This window comes from Ornithorhynchus anatinus, chromosome 4, assembly GCF_004115215.2.
Source record: "Ornithorhynchus anatinus isolate Pmale09 chromosome 4, mOrnAna1.pri.v4, whole genome shotgun sequence".
NCBI classification, from domain to species: Eukaryota; Metazoa; Chordata; class Mammalia; order Monotremata; family Ornithorhynchidae; genus Ornithorhynchus; species Ornithorhynchus anatinus.
Window position 1 is genome coordinate 74,826,661 of NC_041731.1, and position 17,690 is coordinate 74,844,350.

General features: G+C 40.0%; 1 protein-coding gene across 1 annotated transcript in view; it reads right to left on the bottom strand.

The window, feature by feature from the left end:
• Positions 1-9,240: 9,240 nt before the first annotated feature.
• TRPS1 (transcriptional repressor GATA binding 1) overlaps positions 9,241-17,690 on the bottom strand; it is a 270,531-nt gene continuing 262,081 nt past the window's right edge. The window contains exons 7-8 of the mRNA XM_029063476.2: positions 13,899-14,021; positions 9,241-10,316 (exon numbers count right to left, since the gene is read on the bottom strand). Of these exons, the coding sequence (XP_028919309.1) occupies positions 9,255-10,316; positions 13,899-14,021 (1,185 nt within the window). The 3' untranslated portion in view covers positions 9,241-9,254. The remainder of the gene's footprint in view (positions 10,317-13,898; positions 14,022-17,690) is intronic.

The window sequence follows — 17,690 nt, forward strand, 5'->3', positions numbered from 1 at the left end:
TCATCTACAGCAGCATGGGGAGCACCCAGGAAGTGGATGCCAAGTTGACCAGTCAATGGTATTTACCTGGTACTTACTTCATGCAGAGCCCTGAATTACGAACTTAGGAGAGTGTGATAGTTGAATTCATTTGGTAGACACAGGCCATGCTCCCAAAGAGGTTCTATCTAGCCTTGGAGGGAGACATTAAAACTAATAATAGGGGATATAGAGGACTATAAATCCTTTGAGGGTAGGTGTGGAGTGAGTATCCAAATGTTTAGGGAATGGGACTAAGTGCATGAGTGAGACTGAGGTGAAGGAGAATAACTTGGATAGAACAGAAGTTAGACAGCGAAGGTTTCCTGGAGAAGGGTGTTTTCAGTAGGAGTTTGAACATGGGGAGAGTGCTGGTATGTCAGATATGAAGGGGGTGGGAGATCCAGGCAGGAGGAAGGGCATGAGGGTAGGCGGTGGAGGAGGAAAAACTGAAGGGCAGTGAGGAGGTTGGTATTAGAGGAACCAAGTGAACAATCTGTTTTGGAAAAATTGCGCTGGCAGGATGAAGGTGAGGGAAATTTAAGAGGCAGAGGAGGCTGTACAGCGTCACCTATCTGGTCTGGGCCAAGGGGATCTGCCCCTCCAGAACCAATTTGTTCCCTCCCCATAACTTGGGTGCAGCTTCCTAGAAGTCAACTTGGTGGCAAGAGTACTGGCAAAGGAAAGAGTGTACTGAAAATTAAAATGCTTGACCCAAAGTCACCCTGGACCTATACATATCTAACAAGGGGCAGAGCAGCTGACAACTAGAAGGTCCAGTATAAAACTAGATATTGGACCCTAGTACTCCTGCCCTTGACCTTAATTACCCCTGGATCATCCCCTGCAGTTCTAGAAGACACCGTGTCACTGGAGATAGCCTGGTTCTTGGGGAAAATCCCCAGCAAGTAAGGAGAAAACATTTAAATGTATGGTAAGCAGAATGTCCTAGAGGAAAGAGCACAGGTCTGGGAGTTGGAGCACCTGAGTTCTAATTCCCACTCTGCCACTTACTGCTGTGTGGTCTTGGGCAATTACTTAACTTCTTTGTGCTTCAGTTCCCTTGTCTGCCAAATGGGGAATATGAGCCCCGTTTGGGACTTGGTTGCATTACAGCTAACCCCAGTGCTTAGTATAGTGCTTGGCCTGTAGTGAGTGCTGAACAAATACCACTATTATCATTGTGTCAGGATAATATTCAACAGTAACTCTTATTGTTTGATTCTATTAGAAGAACTTCCATTCTGAGCTGCTGAAATTCCACCTAGGATTTCTATGTACTATGAAATTCTCAATATTCTTCACTCTGGCCTATAGTGAGAGTTGCTACATTCCACTGGCCTGAATTGGCCATCTACATGATATTTTTTATGGAGAATCTTGTTATGGAAAATATTATATGGAAAGGGAAAATGGGGAGGGAGTGTTCCTTTTATTTTCCCTTTTCAGTGAGGTATTGGGATGAAAAACTAATTATTTTTTATGGGCTTGGGAGTCAGAAGGACTTGGGTTCTAATCCCGGCTCTGACACTTGTCTGTTGTGTGATCTTGGGCAAGTAACTGAGGCTACCTCATCTGTTAAATGGGGATCAAGACTATGAGACCCATGTGGGACAGGGGCTGTGTTCAACTTGATTAGCTCGTATCAACCCCAGAGCTGAGGACAGTGCCTGGTACATAGTAAATGCTTAACAAATACTGTTATTATTATTGCATAAGAACTATAACAATAATAACTGTGGTATAACAAATACTGTCCTTATTATTGTATAAGAAATATAACAATAATAATAACTGTATTTGTTAAGCACTTACTATATGCCAAGACTGTATTAAGTGCTGTGGTAGATACAAGTTAATCACGATGGACAAAGTTCCTGTCCCAAATGGAACTCATAGTCTGAGGGGGAGAAATTTAATTGTCATTTTAGAAATGAGGAAACTCAGGCAGAGAGGAGGTCATGCGGCAGGCAAATGGTAAATTGGAATTAGAACTCAGGTCTCCTGCATCTCAGACCCTTGCCCTTTCCTTGAACAGCACAATGAATACATTAACAATAGAATGGAGTTGAATTTTTAGGGATTAAAAAATTTATTTATTGGATGCTTATCATTTTTAAAATTTGGGGACAAATCAATTTTAAATTTCAAAATCCTCAGGATTTATTTTAGCTTTCATCTTTATGTTTTGTCTGCAACAATAACTGCATAGCAAAGACTTTCTTTGAATGATCACTTCTTTCTGTTACAAAAGTCACTGTCCCAACTACTTGTGGGTGTACGAAGCACAGTTAAGACAGTTTTTTGGGGGAGTTGGCTTCCAGTGTCCATCAAAGACTTATCAATGCTAGTATGGGTTTGGGGTGGGAGACTCTTGTACCAAGGAGAATGCTGGCCCTCACACCAGAATTGTGGAAATTGACCATGGATACCAGTTAACTCAAGGAAACACCAAACTCTTTATGGCAGAGGGAGAAGAGAAAACACTTCTGATGTTTTTAAAAACATAAAAATCTCACTCATAAAACCAATAAGAGTACAGTGAAGAGGTAAAGAAAAAATTACAATTAAAAGCATATGCCCTTCTTTTGGTAAGAAGGCATCTTAACCTTCAAATTAATATTCTATTTATAAATGTACATAAATCATGATTAGGATGCACTCCCTTTTCATCTTTCTTTTCATCCAGTGAATTTGTAATCCACTATTCAAACATATATTGTTGACATTTACTGAACCCTCTCTGTCCCTCCTGAAACAGAGCATCCTTTATAAAAGACTGATTTCTTTAAATTCTTTCTCTTTCTTCCTCCTCAGAAATATAATAATGAAAATAATAATAATAATGTTGGTATTTGTTAAGTGCTTACTATGTGCAGAGCACTGTTCTAAGCGCTGGGGGAGATACAGGGTAATCAGGTTGTCCTACATGAGGCTCACAGTTAATCCCCATTTTGTAGTTGAGGTAACTGAGGCATAGAGAAGTTAAGTGACTTGCCCACAGTCACACAGCTGACAAGTGGCAGAGCCGGGAGTCAAACCCATGATCTCTGACTCCAAAGCCCAGGCTCATAATACTATTTTTGATATTGAGTAATTATTATGTGCCAAGCTCTGTACTATGCTCTGGACTAGACATAACACAATCAGTTCAGACATCATGAAGTCACCAATCTCTGAATTTTGGCTTCAGATTTTCTAACGAGTGATCTTTACCTGGGGAGCTATTACCTCTGCTGCTCCAGAAACTCCCTTGTCATGGTCAGAGGAATGCATAAATGGTGCTTTTTCTTCCTCCCTCTCTGCCTGACAGCAGCTATGTACATATCTGTAATTCATTTATTTACATTAATGTCTGGCTGCCCCCCTCTAGACCGTAAGCTCGCAGTGCGCAGCGAATATGTCTGTTTACTATTGTATTGTTCTCTCCCAAGCACTTAGTACAGTGCTCTGCACATGGTAAGCATTCAGTAATGATTGAATGAATGAATGAATGAATGAATGAATGAATGAATGAACAGGGATTCCCTGTTTCTTCGATCCAATAAAGATCTGCCTCCGTGCTATCTTCAGCCTCACCAGAATTGTGGGGATGTACATGTTGTCGCAAAAATCATACCCGACAAAGCCTTTTTTTTATAACTGGTGGTAAAACTTTATTATTCAAGTTTAGATGTAACAGACACCTTTGCTGCCTGAAGATTGTTTGCATAAGAAATACACCAAGAACATGTTTGTGAGTAGAAATGAACATGCACTATGAAAAAAAAAAACACTTGTTGTAAAGGACAGAATGGTAATAGCCAACATTGTAAAGTTCAAATCAGGACTACAAATTGAAATCACTTTTGTTAAGCAACATGAAATCATTCCATATGAAAGGCATTTTTCTGCTGGTGAATATTGCTGCAAGTTGAATTTACATTGGCATTTTGAGATGTTTTGCCCCACCCCCCCACCACACACAAAAAATAATCAATGACTGTTGTCGTAACAGTCCATTCGAAGCAATTTGGCTTATTGTTATCAACAACAGGATATCTGCCTTGCTGGTAGCCATTAGAACAATTATTTTCTCAGCCTTAAAAAAGTTTTGCTTTTCCACAGTCAACAATAAAGACTGTAGAGTGATTGTATTTACAGCTCAACTTCAAAAAAGAAAAATAAAGATCCCCATTCTTTTCCTACCCTTGGAAGCTATGATGGTGTTACTAATGACCTAACCATAGAAATATTACTTGACACTTCTATTGTGCCTGCCAGCCAAGGATCTCAAAGTGCTTTACAAACAAATCCTACATTATTATACCCAATGCACAGATGGGAAGTTGAGAATTGAAGAAGTTAAGTGACTTGCTGCCAGTCATACACAACAGAGGTACACCTAGGCTTATTAGCCACAATTAAATAATATTTTTCTCCCCTAAAGGCTGACCAGGACTATTGTACCAAAAATATGCCATATTTGACATTCAACTCTCCATTTCCTTTCAGGACCATGTAAATTCCCATTTCCTTAGGTGGGACCATGCTGAATTTCCTATTTTATCTGGGCTTCAATTTTTGGGATGCTGATGGCCAAAATCTGAGGAATCTCCATTTGTGTCACTCTTTCCTGGATTATGTCCGAAAACATTTAACGTAAACACTTACTAGCTGTTCATGTGAGGTTCTACAGAGGCAACGAACCATACTGGAAACTTAAGAAGGACCACCGCCATTAGCCGAGCCAGCAAAACATCTTTTTCCTTCGATACAACATCCTTTTATTTTCCACAGCAGGCTTTCCATGTTCCCATTCTTTTAAAATTTGGAGTTCTGTGATGATAAAGTACCTATTTTCTAATTTGACAGGGGGTTTAATGTTTATGATGTTTTTTAACGATCCAGATCTCATCGCATCTGATGCTTAGCAAGTCTTCGACACCTCACTGGACCAGCGTTTTAGCATAACCTTTGACCTGAGGTCAGTGTACTAGCTATCACTGGACTAGGCTCTAGGCTAGAGGCTGGGCCACATATTACGAGCCACAACAACATTCTTCTCAGGCAGCAGTTTCTCACTATCTCCATGCTGGCAGTCTTGCCATCTTTGTGAAAGAACTAATGTTCGCTGATTTAGGAGGCATAAGTTCAGAGGCCTTCGGACAGGTCATTGGCTTCTTATTTTATAGCAGTATTGAGCACTAACTAAAAATTACTTTCTTCAGGCATTTAAAGTATAGACACGTTTAATGTTTTTTGGAGCTGCAAATGCATCGGATCGTAATAGATTATGTGCACAAGTGCAATCATTAACATAATGTGCTACCACAGGCTTCAACAAAGAAGAGCTGTTATTAGAGTTTTTTTTTTCCTTTTCATTAATATTACCATAGAAAAGACTCCCCATGCTTGTTTTCTAAAAACTACCTTTACTAAAAGAGAACAGTTCAGAACAAAATATCACTATCTTACGAGAATAATTTTTAGAACATCTCAATATGTCATGTAGAGAAGACTGGGCCCAGTGGCTTTTTTTCTTTTTCTTTCCTTTTTTACTACATAGTCATGATGCTAATGTTTGGAGCACAATCTTGCTCTGTTACACTGACAGGCGCCTATCTCTCAAACCTCCATCTCTAGAGGAGTGATGACCGGATGAGCCATATCCATCCCTAACAACATTTGAAGCGTGTGTGTGTGGGTGTGCTACAGAAGGCAGAAGGAGCGACACATTTATGCATTGAAAGAAATGAGAATGAACTGGACACAGGGTGGGAAACCCTGAGAGACAGCAAAGGGAACAGGCTTTTGTCTAAACCTTGGTCAAAAGTGTCATTCAGAATATGCGCAACTTTTCATTTTCAGCATTTCCATGGGCATCCAGCATTGTGGCACTGGAAAAGCTCCTGCTGAGGCCTTGGTCTCTGGGAATACCTTGGGATTCCTGGAAAAGTGGGAACCAAATGACCTCTAGGCAGTGACCTCAGAAGAAATTAAAAGCGATGAAACAAAGGCACCATCTAGACTGCCACCGGCCTAGGAGAGGATCAGAGCATATGTGTCTGGAAAGAGAATGACTGTTAACCCAACAACTGTACCTATTAAAAAGGTTGTTCTGAGACGTGTGAAACCACAGACTCCCTCCAAAATAATGACACCAGAGGAGAGAGTGGCCACATGAGGCATCACTTTCCTACTCTCCGAGACCACTGGACGGAATGGGCCCTGAAGATAAACTCAGTTGAGGAAAGGAGCTTAGGGTGTTCCACACCACACGCTGCTTGGAGAAGCAGCGTGGCTCAGTGGAAAGAGCACGGGCTTTGGAGTTAGGGCTCATGAGTTCGAATCCCAGCTCTGCCACTTGTTGGCTGTGTGACTGTGGGCGAGTCACTTCACTTCTCTGTGCCTCAGTTCCCTCATCTGTAAAATGGGGCTTAAGACTGTGAGCCCCATGTGGGACAACCCGATTCCCCTGTGTCTACCCCAGCGCTTAGAACAGTGCTCGGCACATAGTAAGCGCTTAACAAATACCAACATTATTAACCAATGCGCCTGCTGTAGGGGAAGATGAATGGGAGGGATGCATGCTTCTCAGACAGTGTTCAACAGCCTCTTAGTACCTGCACATTGGAGAAACAGTCTGAGGAAAAGTACATCTACGCATAGTCAGTACCGGCAATATTAGTAAAATCTTGGTGCTCAGTTAGGTGAATCCGTCCATGCACACTGTTGTTGGAGAGCTACTTTCATCCTGCTTGCCTCTTATTTCTTTTCTACTACAAAGGTGTCGCTGTCGTGTGACTAAGTTCCCAACCCTCAGCCTTACTGGTCCACTAACAAATATGTGCATCAAAATTTCATAAATAAGAAAATGGCATCACGTCACCAGAACTCAGAAGCCACTCACCCCCATCTTCCCTTCAGCTGGGAGAACTGGAGAGCTATGTGGGATGTAAGTGAGATTGGAAAAGACCCTTAACAATGAAACTCAAGGGAAGGACTTAGTCCTGATTTTTTTTTAACATTAAAAAATAAAATGCATGAATGGAAAAGACAACATAATATCACAACGACAGTTTAACTTCATTCATTGCAACATTCATGAACCAGTTGAACTACACCTGCCATCCAACTTTAAGAAACTAAGACCCTGCACTGCAAAAAGAAACAAACCCAAAACACAAAAAGCAACTGCATAATATTGTAAAAATGGAGTGCAATGCTACTACAGAATGCAATAAAAACACAGTGCTGCCAAGTCAACAGCACTTATCAATATCATTTCTGAAATGTTTCCTCTGAAACACAGACAAAGCAATAAAAAGAGCATATATGTTTATCATTTTAAGCATAACAATGTGAGTTAAGAGTTTAAGAATACAAAAGTACTTGGAATGAATAGTGCTACCCTTTTTTTCCTAAGTAGGCATAAAAATATTTTCATTTCCTTCTTCTTTTCCATACCATTATATCAACAAATTTCATTCATTTCATGTTACCGTTTACAACTTTAATGCACACACAAAAAAAAAGATATCTACTGCAATAGAAATAGTTGCTTCATTACCTTGTTTGCTACATTTGCAAATGTAAACAGCGAGGCAGAGCCAGAACTGACTCTAATGCATGATGGAATATCTTTGTTGCATACGTACACTGTAGAAAATAATTATTCAATATGTCAGGCACCATTATTTGAAATGTAATACATTAATATTTACTAGAAAAATAAGTTTTCTTTTCCTATTTGTTCTCCCAACTTCTTTAATGAAATAAGTTAATCTGACAGTGCATCCAGTAGCTTGTAATATCTTCTACATCTCCGTGGCAAAAAATAAACTACTGGTCAGGACAATATAATGCAAATGATTAAAGTCAGTCCTTGAACATCCTTGTAGCAAGCATTGAGGCTCGTCTAACAGCACCTTTAACCAATTATTTAATGTTCAGTTATTTAGCCCTATTTCCCTGAGCAGTTATGCTGAGAAGCTTTTCCCGTCACGGATTGTTTTACAAAGCCTTAAGTATTAAAAGAACTAGGAAGATAGTCTTCTAAGAATTCTATTTAATGCTAAATTGCCTAAACTGGTAGAACTCTAATGAAGGGAGTGGCTGGCAAGTGTACCAACCGTCTGTCTGCAGAAAAGTAACCTTAGACTCTCTCGCACCACAAAGTCTAGAAAGTCTGTTTAACCCCCGCACAGATATAGGAACGCAGCAGGCGACTTTATGGAGATAATGTTCCAGAGAAATTAAGCCCATGGTTTGGCTGTCCATTTGATCCAAGGGGGTTCCTTCAGTTGCAATGTGCCAGGTACGGTTAGTGACAAAGTGTGATGGCTTAGAACAACAACAACAACAACAACAACAACAACTAACAAAAAACTGGTTCATCACTCAAAAGAAGAACTATCTGGATGAAGAAACTACATATAAAGCATTCGGGACCCTGCTTTAAACAGTGGCCACGTATGGATAAAAGAAACCCAAACTGCGAACTAAAATAGCTACTGTGAGAATTTGAATATTTAAAGGGCATAAGTATCAAAGGGGCAGGGGGCACGGGTATATGTGGTGGGAGTAGGACCAGGACAGGGTGGGAGCCTCAAAGATGTTCCCGTCGTGACTTTCGCTCACATATCCATCCTGCCCTCCCAGATTCCACGGCCACAGGGGAGATGGAGGGCTTTTGGAAGACCCGCGATTATCCTCGGGCATTCCTAGGGCCGGCCCAGAGACCGTGTCTCTCCCCCTCTGGTTTCTGGCTCGCTGCTTCTCCCGCCCAATATGTATCATCCCTAGAATTAAGCCTTCTCTAGGTAAATATTCAGAAGGCTTGGGCAAACGCACCTCACCGCCTATGGAGTGTACGTAGTAAGTAACAAACCCTGTTGCAACTTAGATGTGTCTGTTTCTTTCTGAACAACCAGAGTGATTGTTGTCTGGGGATGTTTCTCCGGGGTATTTTTTCTGGATCGCTTTTATTTACTGTGGCTTTGACTTATCAGGTTTCAAATGATTATCATTCCCCTTTCTTCCTTGCTGACTTCCACCCGCTTCACTTTTGACTCTTGCTGACCCACTCCTTGGAAAAAAAAACCAAAAAAAAGGAAAATACAATAAAATAGGGATTTTATATTGGATAAGGCAGGCTCTATGCATGACTTTATAGGTCTTCAAAAGACATTACAAGCTATTGAATTCCCATCGAGAAAACCCATTTCTATTTAATTGTGCTAAGTGCTAAGGTTTTAATCTTTAGTTTTGCCATTCTTTTCGGGTTGTGCATTGTTCCTATGTAGGCCCCTCTGGATGTGAGTTGTGAAGTCATACTTGTCCGTGCAAAGATGCTGGCATATGCTGCACTGGAAAGGTCCACTGTCACCATGGCAACTCATATGCAAAGCATACATCACTTCATCCAGAAAGACAATGCCACAGTGCACACATTTCGTCGAAAGTTCGTCTTGAGTACTTCTATCGACTTTTTCTGTTTTTACTACATTCAAGGGACCTTCATTTTTTACACTCGATGGCGCTTTCGTTTTCTCCTTAGCAGCGCCATTGGCGGTTGGTCCAGGTCTGGAATGCTTGATTGCCAAATCTAGAGGAATGTCATTGTCTGATCCAACAGCTGGGAAATGAGGAGGCAGATTAAAGGTGGGATAAGGCACATAGTTTTGGCAAGGATTCGGTAGGCCAGGCACATGACTCAAATAGTGCGGGTTCCCAGGAACGGACAGCTTATACTTACTCCAGAACCGCAGCCAATCCGCTTCACTCTGGAAGTCATTATGTACAAATGGGAGTCCAAAGAGCGGGTACTGGTACTTCTCGATTGGACTTCCTGGTGGCGAATAATTTGGGTGTTTCGCAGGTCTCATGTATTTCTCTATCGGACTGCCTCTCTCAGAGCTTCCCTTCCCTTCCGACACCGATGAACTATTTCCTGGGTCTCCAGTACTTTCCTGAGGGCTTTTTATCTGAATGTGCAAAGGGTGCATCCTTTTGTGAATATCCAGAGTTTGGCTGACCAATATCGGCTGCTGAGCTGAATGGCTTTTAGTCAACGCGCCCTGCGTCTCGTATTTACTCAGACCGGGGAGCTGGATTTCTCTCTGGTGACCTTCCGGTATGTGATCATCTGACCTCCTTTCTAATGGGCTTCCATTGAGCTGCTCCTCAGAGCTACCCCGCTGCTGTTTGGTTAACTGCTCAGTCTGGAGGGCCTCTGGGTTAAGGCGCTTTCTCGTTCGTCTCCTAATGATCTGCTCACCATTGTTCTGCTTAATAATGTTTAAAGGCCTGGGAGTCTGCAGGGAACACAGAAATAAACAGAGAGCATGAAAAAAAGCCGGAGTCACCATTTCTATACCACCTTTGAATTAAGAGGAACATTCGCCATTGGGAAAGAGGTTTACAAAAGGTCTTTCTTGACTAACTGCTAGGTGGGTGCCCCTCGAACTAAAGTCAGGCCCACCTCCATTACAAGGGCTCATTGCTCAATAAATATGATTGAATGAAAGAGAGGAATTCCATGTCTTCAGTTTCTTATAAAGGTCATTTATACACTCAAGAGACTTTTAGAGGCTGCATCATTTCATGGGACTCAAATGATGCCCGAGTTTGAACAAATCTGATTGGGTTGCCACTTTCAAGTTTCCCAACTTTCAAGTTCTTGCTTTCAGTGACAATCTTTGAAATGGATTGCGATCCACTTGAGAAAACATTTTTAGGATGTATGTTTAACATGCTTTAAAATGAGAATATGGAGTAACTAGGATTTTAAAAAATGTCCTTGTATTTAGATGGGAGCTCGAGGCACTTTTACTCATTGAAAAAGGAATAATGATTATAAGGTCTCTCACTTCTGTGCATTAGCTTTCTTCTTGAAGTTGGTTTAGCCATTTCCCAACCCATTTTTCTGAGTGAAAATTCAAAATGTCCAGCTTCCAGTTTCTAAATTTAGATCTTAAATTAAGTATATACAATTCAGTACTACAAATATAAAGATGCACCACTGGGTCTAGAGAGAGCGTGGCGGTCAAAAGACCTTGGTTCGCACTCCAGCTCAGACATGGAGGATGTGTGACCTTGGGGAAGTCACTTGACTTCTAAATGACCCAATCATCTGATCGTTAACTTACCTCGTCCGTAAAATGAGGATTCAGTACAAATTCTCCCTCCTAGTTAGACTGTGAGCAACCTTGGACCTTCCCCAGAGCATAAAACAATGCTTGATATATAGTTAGGATGTGGTAAATATCACAATTATTATTAATTGTGAGAAGCCACGAGAAGCAGTGTGGCTCAGTGGAAAGAGCATGGGCTTTGGAGTCAGGGCTCATGAGTTCGAATCCCAGCTCTGCCACTTGTCGGCTGTGTGACTGTGGGCAAGTCACTTAACTTCTCTGTGCCTCAGTTCCCTCATCTGTAAAATGGGGATTAAGACTGTGAGCCCCACGTGGGACAACCTGATTCCCCTTTGTCTACCCCAGCGCTTAGAACAGTGCTCGGCACATAGTAAGCGCTTAACAAATACCAACATTATTATTATTATTATTATCATTAAAATGGAAATGATATCCACAAGATAAGTGTGAGGACAAAATGAGATACTGCAGGGTGCATCAAAAAAAAATGAAAAGTACTACAAAAATTCTAGGTAATATTAAGGTAACCTCCAGAGTAAAAGGGAAATTTTAATACACTAAGAGGTTACAGTGAATTATCCTTATGCTAGTGTTATATGAATAAAATCTTTGAAATTTGAAAATGCATTACTTATATTCATTCTATAGATTCAAGTGTAAAGTCCTTATGGGCAGGAAATGTGTCACTTATGTGACACTGCCAAGATTTATATAACTTTGAGGCCTAAAAAACAATGGACAAATGTCAAATAAACAAGATAACCCTTCTTTTCTTTTATAAGTGTAAAAGTCATTACTAAGTCAATGTGCCATTAGAGAAGTTATTATTGGAATCCAAGGACAATATAAACTTTAGAATTTTAGGGACATTTAAATGGAAACATTTGTTTTCTCTTTTTCTTGTATTATTATTAAAAAAATACCATAGATTGTTTTTGACCTCAGACCATCTAAGTTATCAAAACCTGCTGGTGCAGAGGTTTAATTTAATTCTTGACCTATGATTGGCCAAATTTCAATTAAAATTGTTAGTGTCAATGTCTATTAAGTTCAGCTCGGTTTTCTGCTTGAACGATGAAGGTAAAACTGGGGGAATGAGTGTGATTTTTTCTATGAAAAAATGTAAAAATCATATAACTTCCTACCAATTCAGAATGTTGGCAGCATACAATTTATAAAGATTGTTTCTAATCGTTCATTTTTGAAGACATTTTCTCTAAAAACGTAGTTCTTTGGCTGGGATTGAGTCACTGGACTGGGTTTCTAACTCAGGGTAAAATGCCAAAGGGTACAAAAATGAACAGGGAGAAAAATAAGCTTCAACTCTCTACTTGGCAAAAAGGAATTCATACAACAGATTTCAAAACTCAGACATTGACTGCAAATCGATATTGGATAATAAAAAGTAAAAAATATAGTCATTTCTCTGAAAATTCATTTGCACATATTTTAAAAAAATGGCATTTGCTGAGCTATTTCTATGTGCTAGCCACCTTCCTAAACTCTGGAGAAGATACAAGATAATCAGGTTGGACACAGTGCACGACCCATATAGGACTCACAGTCTTAATCAACATTTTCAGGTAAGGTAAATGAAGTGAAGTGACGTGCCCAAGATCACACAGCAGATGAATGGTGGAGTCAGAATTAGAACTCAGATCCTCTGAGTCCCAGGCCTGGGCTCTTTCCACTAGACTATGCTGCTTCAGGAAGGATTGGGGTATCAACTGATTACCTGAAAAACTATTATCGGAATCTGAAAATGTCCCCATTAAGAATTAACAACCTCAGTGGCTTCAACTGAGATGTCAGTCAGATCATAGCATACAAAATACCACTGAATCTTGTTCAAATCATATTCTGGATGTGCTATTTAGGATCTCAAGCAGCTCATCTCATCCAAAGAAGGTGGATTTAGAAGTTCCAGATGGCATTTTATACTGTTTGCCCAACTGCAATTAGGGATTGGATCACCAATGTTCCTCCTATTAAAGCAGTAATAGTCCTTGAATTTTTGGATGAAAAAGTACCCACTAGAGAAGCAGTGTGGCCCAGAGGATACAGCAGAGGCCTGGGAGTCAGAAGGATCTGGGTTCCAATCCCAGCTCTGCCAGTTGTCTGCTGTGTGACCTTGAGCAAGTCAGTTAACTTTTCTGAGCCTCAATTCCCTCATCTGTAAAATGTGGATTAAGACTGTGAGCCCCATGTTAGACAGAGACTGTATACAATCTGATTTGCCTGTATCCACTCCAGTGCTTAGTAGAGTGCCTGGCTCATTGTATGTGCTTAACAAATATTATTATCTCTGTGTATTTCCCATGGAGTGTCTCATCTTTGATTTTTTTCAGACATTTCAAAAACTCTTTTAAAATGTCATTTTTTTCCTTAAATGAAAAAAAACACACACAAAAAAACCCAGAAAGTGAGCATCATTAAATTCCCTGGGAAGTTGCTGCTCTGTGAGCCTTTAAGTAACATTTTCAGAAATAAGTCGCTTTTCTTATTTTGTATCAAAATAATTAAATGCATCACTGATGATCTCAAACATTTCTCCCCACAGCACCTCAGCTTGTTTCATAAATGAATCACATGCGATCTCTGAGTGACCATATTGAAAAATGCCTCAGGGAAATTAACTGCAGGCCAGGGAGTGGTGCTAATCACACAACCAGATCAGACTACAGCTGGGCAGCTTTAGCTCAGCTAACTTCTTCCTGAAACAAACTAGTAAGTTCTTCCTACCGAGTGAAGTTTCTGGTAGAGGCCACACGCATTGCATACATATCCACCATTTGCATTCTTTCGCCAGAGAGAGGTCTTTGTGGTCAGACAATTGGCACAAAATACACCAGAGCCTCTACGTCTCTGAAATAGGAAAAAAAAAAAACAAAAAACAACAGGTCAGAGGTGAGTCACATGATCAGCGGAGTTAGGACAAATCAACACAGGAGTTTTGTCTCTAGACTAGCAACAATGACAGTGTAAAACCACACTGCCCATAATGAGGTCAGGTTCAATTGTGTTTAACAGGCACCATTGATTTTCGTTATAATTAACCCTGTAGTGATGGATGAGGTGTGTGGAACACCAAAGGCTTTTCACAGAAATAGCTTTAACTTTTTGAACTTTGGTTTTGTACCTCTACTAAGCACACCCCCAAAAACACTTTTTAGATCCATCAAAGCCAAATCCAACAAGCATAGCAAATGTGTTTGCTGTCATTCTGCAGAAGGGTTGGGACTCTACTAACTGTGTGAACATTTTAGACTGAGTGTAAAAGTGAGGTCTTTAAAGTGAGTTGCATCTTATCTCATCGCACTCTTAGAACAAAATGTTAGACATGCAAGTTTACTTTATTCTCCTCAACTGTAAAATCTGCAAGCGAATACAGTGTATGTCCCCTTCCAAAGACAGCTTGGAATAAACGCCGCCAAATGAAGAAGCAGCCCCGTATTACTAATGAGAACCCTTTTGACCTTCTTCCCAAACCTGCGATCACATCAATGGCTATTGATTGTTTTATTAACTTATTTGTTGGTACTAAAGAGTGAAGTCCTGAGGTCAGCTATCTGATACAAATTCATTTTTCTAGCCTGAATTCAGTATCCACCAGCTTCAGTGACTGTCCGTAAATATTTATTCACGGACACAATCGTGAGTACTGCCTATTAAACCCTTTCTTCAGAATAATGATTTCCTTATTTTTTATTTATTTAAGCAAAAGCTCGGCTGTCTTTCTAGAGATGAACAAGCAGAAAAGCACTCTTTTGGGACAAATAGGCTGAATTTCAACTCCCATTTTCCTCGAAGCAAGGAACTGAATGAAAAATCCACTTCTTAAACACGGAGAAGGGGGAAGCAAGAGTCACAGTGACAACTAATTTTATTATAAAAAGTACTAACAAAAGATGGCAAAACTTCAGGGTTTCATAAAATTTAAGCCATTTATTTAACTTCAGCCTATACTGTAGAAGAGTGGTATTCCTGCCAAAAAAATACAATGGTTATAATTGTACTCTGATACATTTCAAATGGAAAGCTTTCTGCAGACATAATTTTGGCTTCAAGACTGGAACACTTTCTTGGCATTGAAAGGGCATTTGATTCATCGGGTGTTTCACAATGTATCACTAAAAAGACCTGGTGAGCAGCCAGTTCCCTATAGGGTAATTTTTCCATCCAGATGCAAGTGCTATCAGAGGCCCTCGTCAGCTAAACTAATTATGATCTTGCATTTGCTGATGCCTGCTCACTCTAACATTCGACATCCTCCATTAATCATCAGAACAAGGAAAATGAATGAAACGTAAAGAAACGAGGACTGGTAAGCTGCACAGCTATAAAAATCTGAAATGAGAGCAATAATTTAACAGGATTGAGGAAACGTTTTTTGTGAGTACAAAAATCAGGCTAACAATTGCCCTTTTAAGCCAGAAACACAGTTTCATTAGTACAGCAGGTTGTGCTACTTTAGGTGATGTAATATAAATCTAGATTGTCACCAAGATAATCTCCTTCTCCCTTCTCCTTCTCTCCCAAATCAGAATCAGGAATATGTAGCATTTTTCTGAACATGAGTGAGCGCACACAATTGGACTTGCCAATCCAGCAACAAATTCACAAAATGCTACTTTTCTTAGTAGAGCTTTCCCCAAAGAGGAGGAATGCATCTTTATTTAAAAATAAATAGCTTCTGGTATTTGTTATTATCAAATCTTTGGGGCCTTTTTTCCACAAATAAAGATCATGGAATGCCCAAGAAGGTTATAATTGTGAAATTCCCCCAGGCTGCATTAATCTTTTTCCTAGAGCTTTCGTGGTTTGGTAAACAAATACTGGCTTGATCCACAAGCAGGGGGATGAAAGGTCCATTTGGAAATGAACCCATATTGTGTGGCTGGCGTTCAGACTTGACTGTGGAAGCATTTGCTCCATCTTAACTTTTCTTCTTTTGTGTCCAGGTGCTTGCTGGAACATGCCAAATAGGGTGTAATTCTGATCTGATTGGACATTTCTATTCTTCTTTTACCCACAAAATACCCTTTCCTCATCATACACACAAAAATATTCTTGAAAAGTGTAGCTAGACTTGTATAATTGCACAAATGGCTTCATCTGGAAGTTTCTGTTTAGGGTGAACATAAAAAAAGATCACTGAAAATAAATGAAATATAAATAATTTGTAATTTGGATTTTCTGAGCTTTAGAAGTACTGTGATAGATCAGAAAGTTCCGGGCTAAGAGCTTAGTAGAGCCTTCTGCACACAGAGCTTGCTCAATAAAAAACATCATTTGATTTATCAGAAACGATTTAGAAAATCCAATCAAGTGTCTCTTTTAAGAATAATTTCATTCTATTTTTGAATTTGTGGCTTGTCTCCAGTGAGTGTATCCAGTATGATGGTGATATGATGTTTTAGACATATTGTGCAAGTTAGACATCTATCTGCAAGTTTGGGTATCAAGTCAAGTGCCCACCTCTCTCAACATGGGAAAGGTACTAAAAAGTTAAGTGAATAGAGAGTTTCTGGGAGTGGAGTAGATCTGGGTAAGTGATAAGTGTAAATTGTATGGGGAGCAATAGAAATAAAAGATAAATGTTTTGAATGGCATGTCTGAGAAGTCCTGAGGGACATTTCTGCAGGTGGCCTCTCCACTGTATTGAGATCTAACAAGAAAATGGAGTGGACGGAGAAAAAAATCCATTGATACCCCTTTCCATTCTTCGTTCATCCCAGATTAATCTTCTGAGCATCCCTTATTTCCTACTTTTCCACCTTAGGCTGCTTGGTCATGCCTCCTTCAACTCTTCAAAGCTAACCGAGAATCGCGGTGTGTGTAAAGGAATGCCACATCTCGCAAGAATCCCTTTCCTTCTACCTCGCCCAGATTCTCTGCTGCTTTTAAACAGGATGGAGAAAACAACATTCAAGAACTTCCCACCTCAACTCCACTGCCTCCCCACCTCTACATCAACACACACTGGAAGCCAGATTGCCTCTAACCAAATCACAGCCGAGTAGAAAGAGCTGCTAAATCCAGCTAAAATCTCTGCCCCTCTACCTCACCTAGATTTGGCACTGCTTTCAGATGAAATGGAGAAATACCCTCTCCCCCATGGTGTAGAAGAAGGTTGTCATGAGTGCTGCTAAGGCTGGAATCTTAGCTCTATCACAAGGTAAGGTTTTGGGATTAAAATGTCTCACACACAATTTCAAAAAGGCAAGTGGACTTTTTGAAATGATGAAGGAAAAGACTCTGATGGAGAGTGGCTTTCAAAAACATGCAGAGGTGTTCAGAGAGACTTAGTGTACTACAACGTGCTTTATGAAGAAAAGAAGGCTGTTGTTCAATTTAAATTTCTACTAACATAAAAAAAATCACTACCAGTCAATGGAGCAAGATTCTAAAGTTTCCTGTAAAGACTAACAATCCTATTACAACTACTTATTCAGTTAATGTTGCAATGTTATGCTTTGAAATATTTTAATAGAGTATAAATAATAGTTTAATGTTACAGAATACTAAATGTAA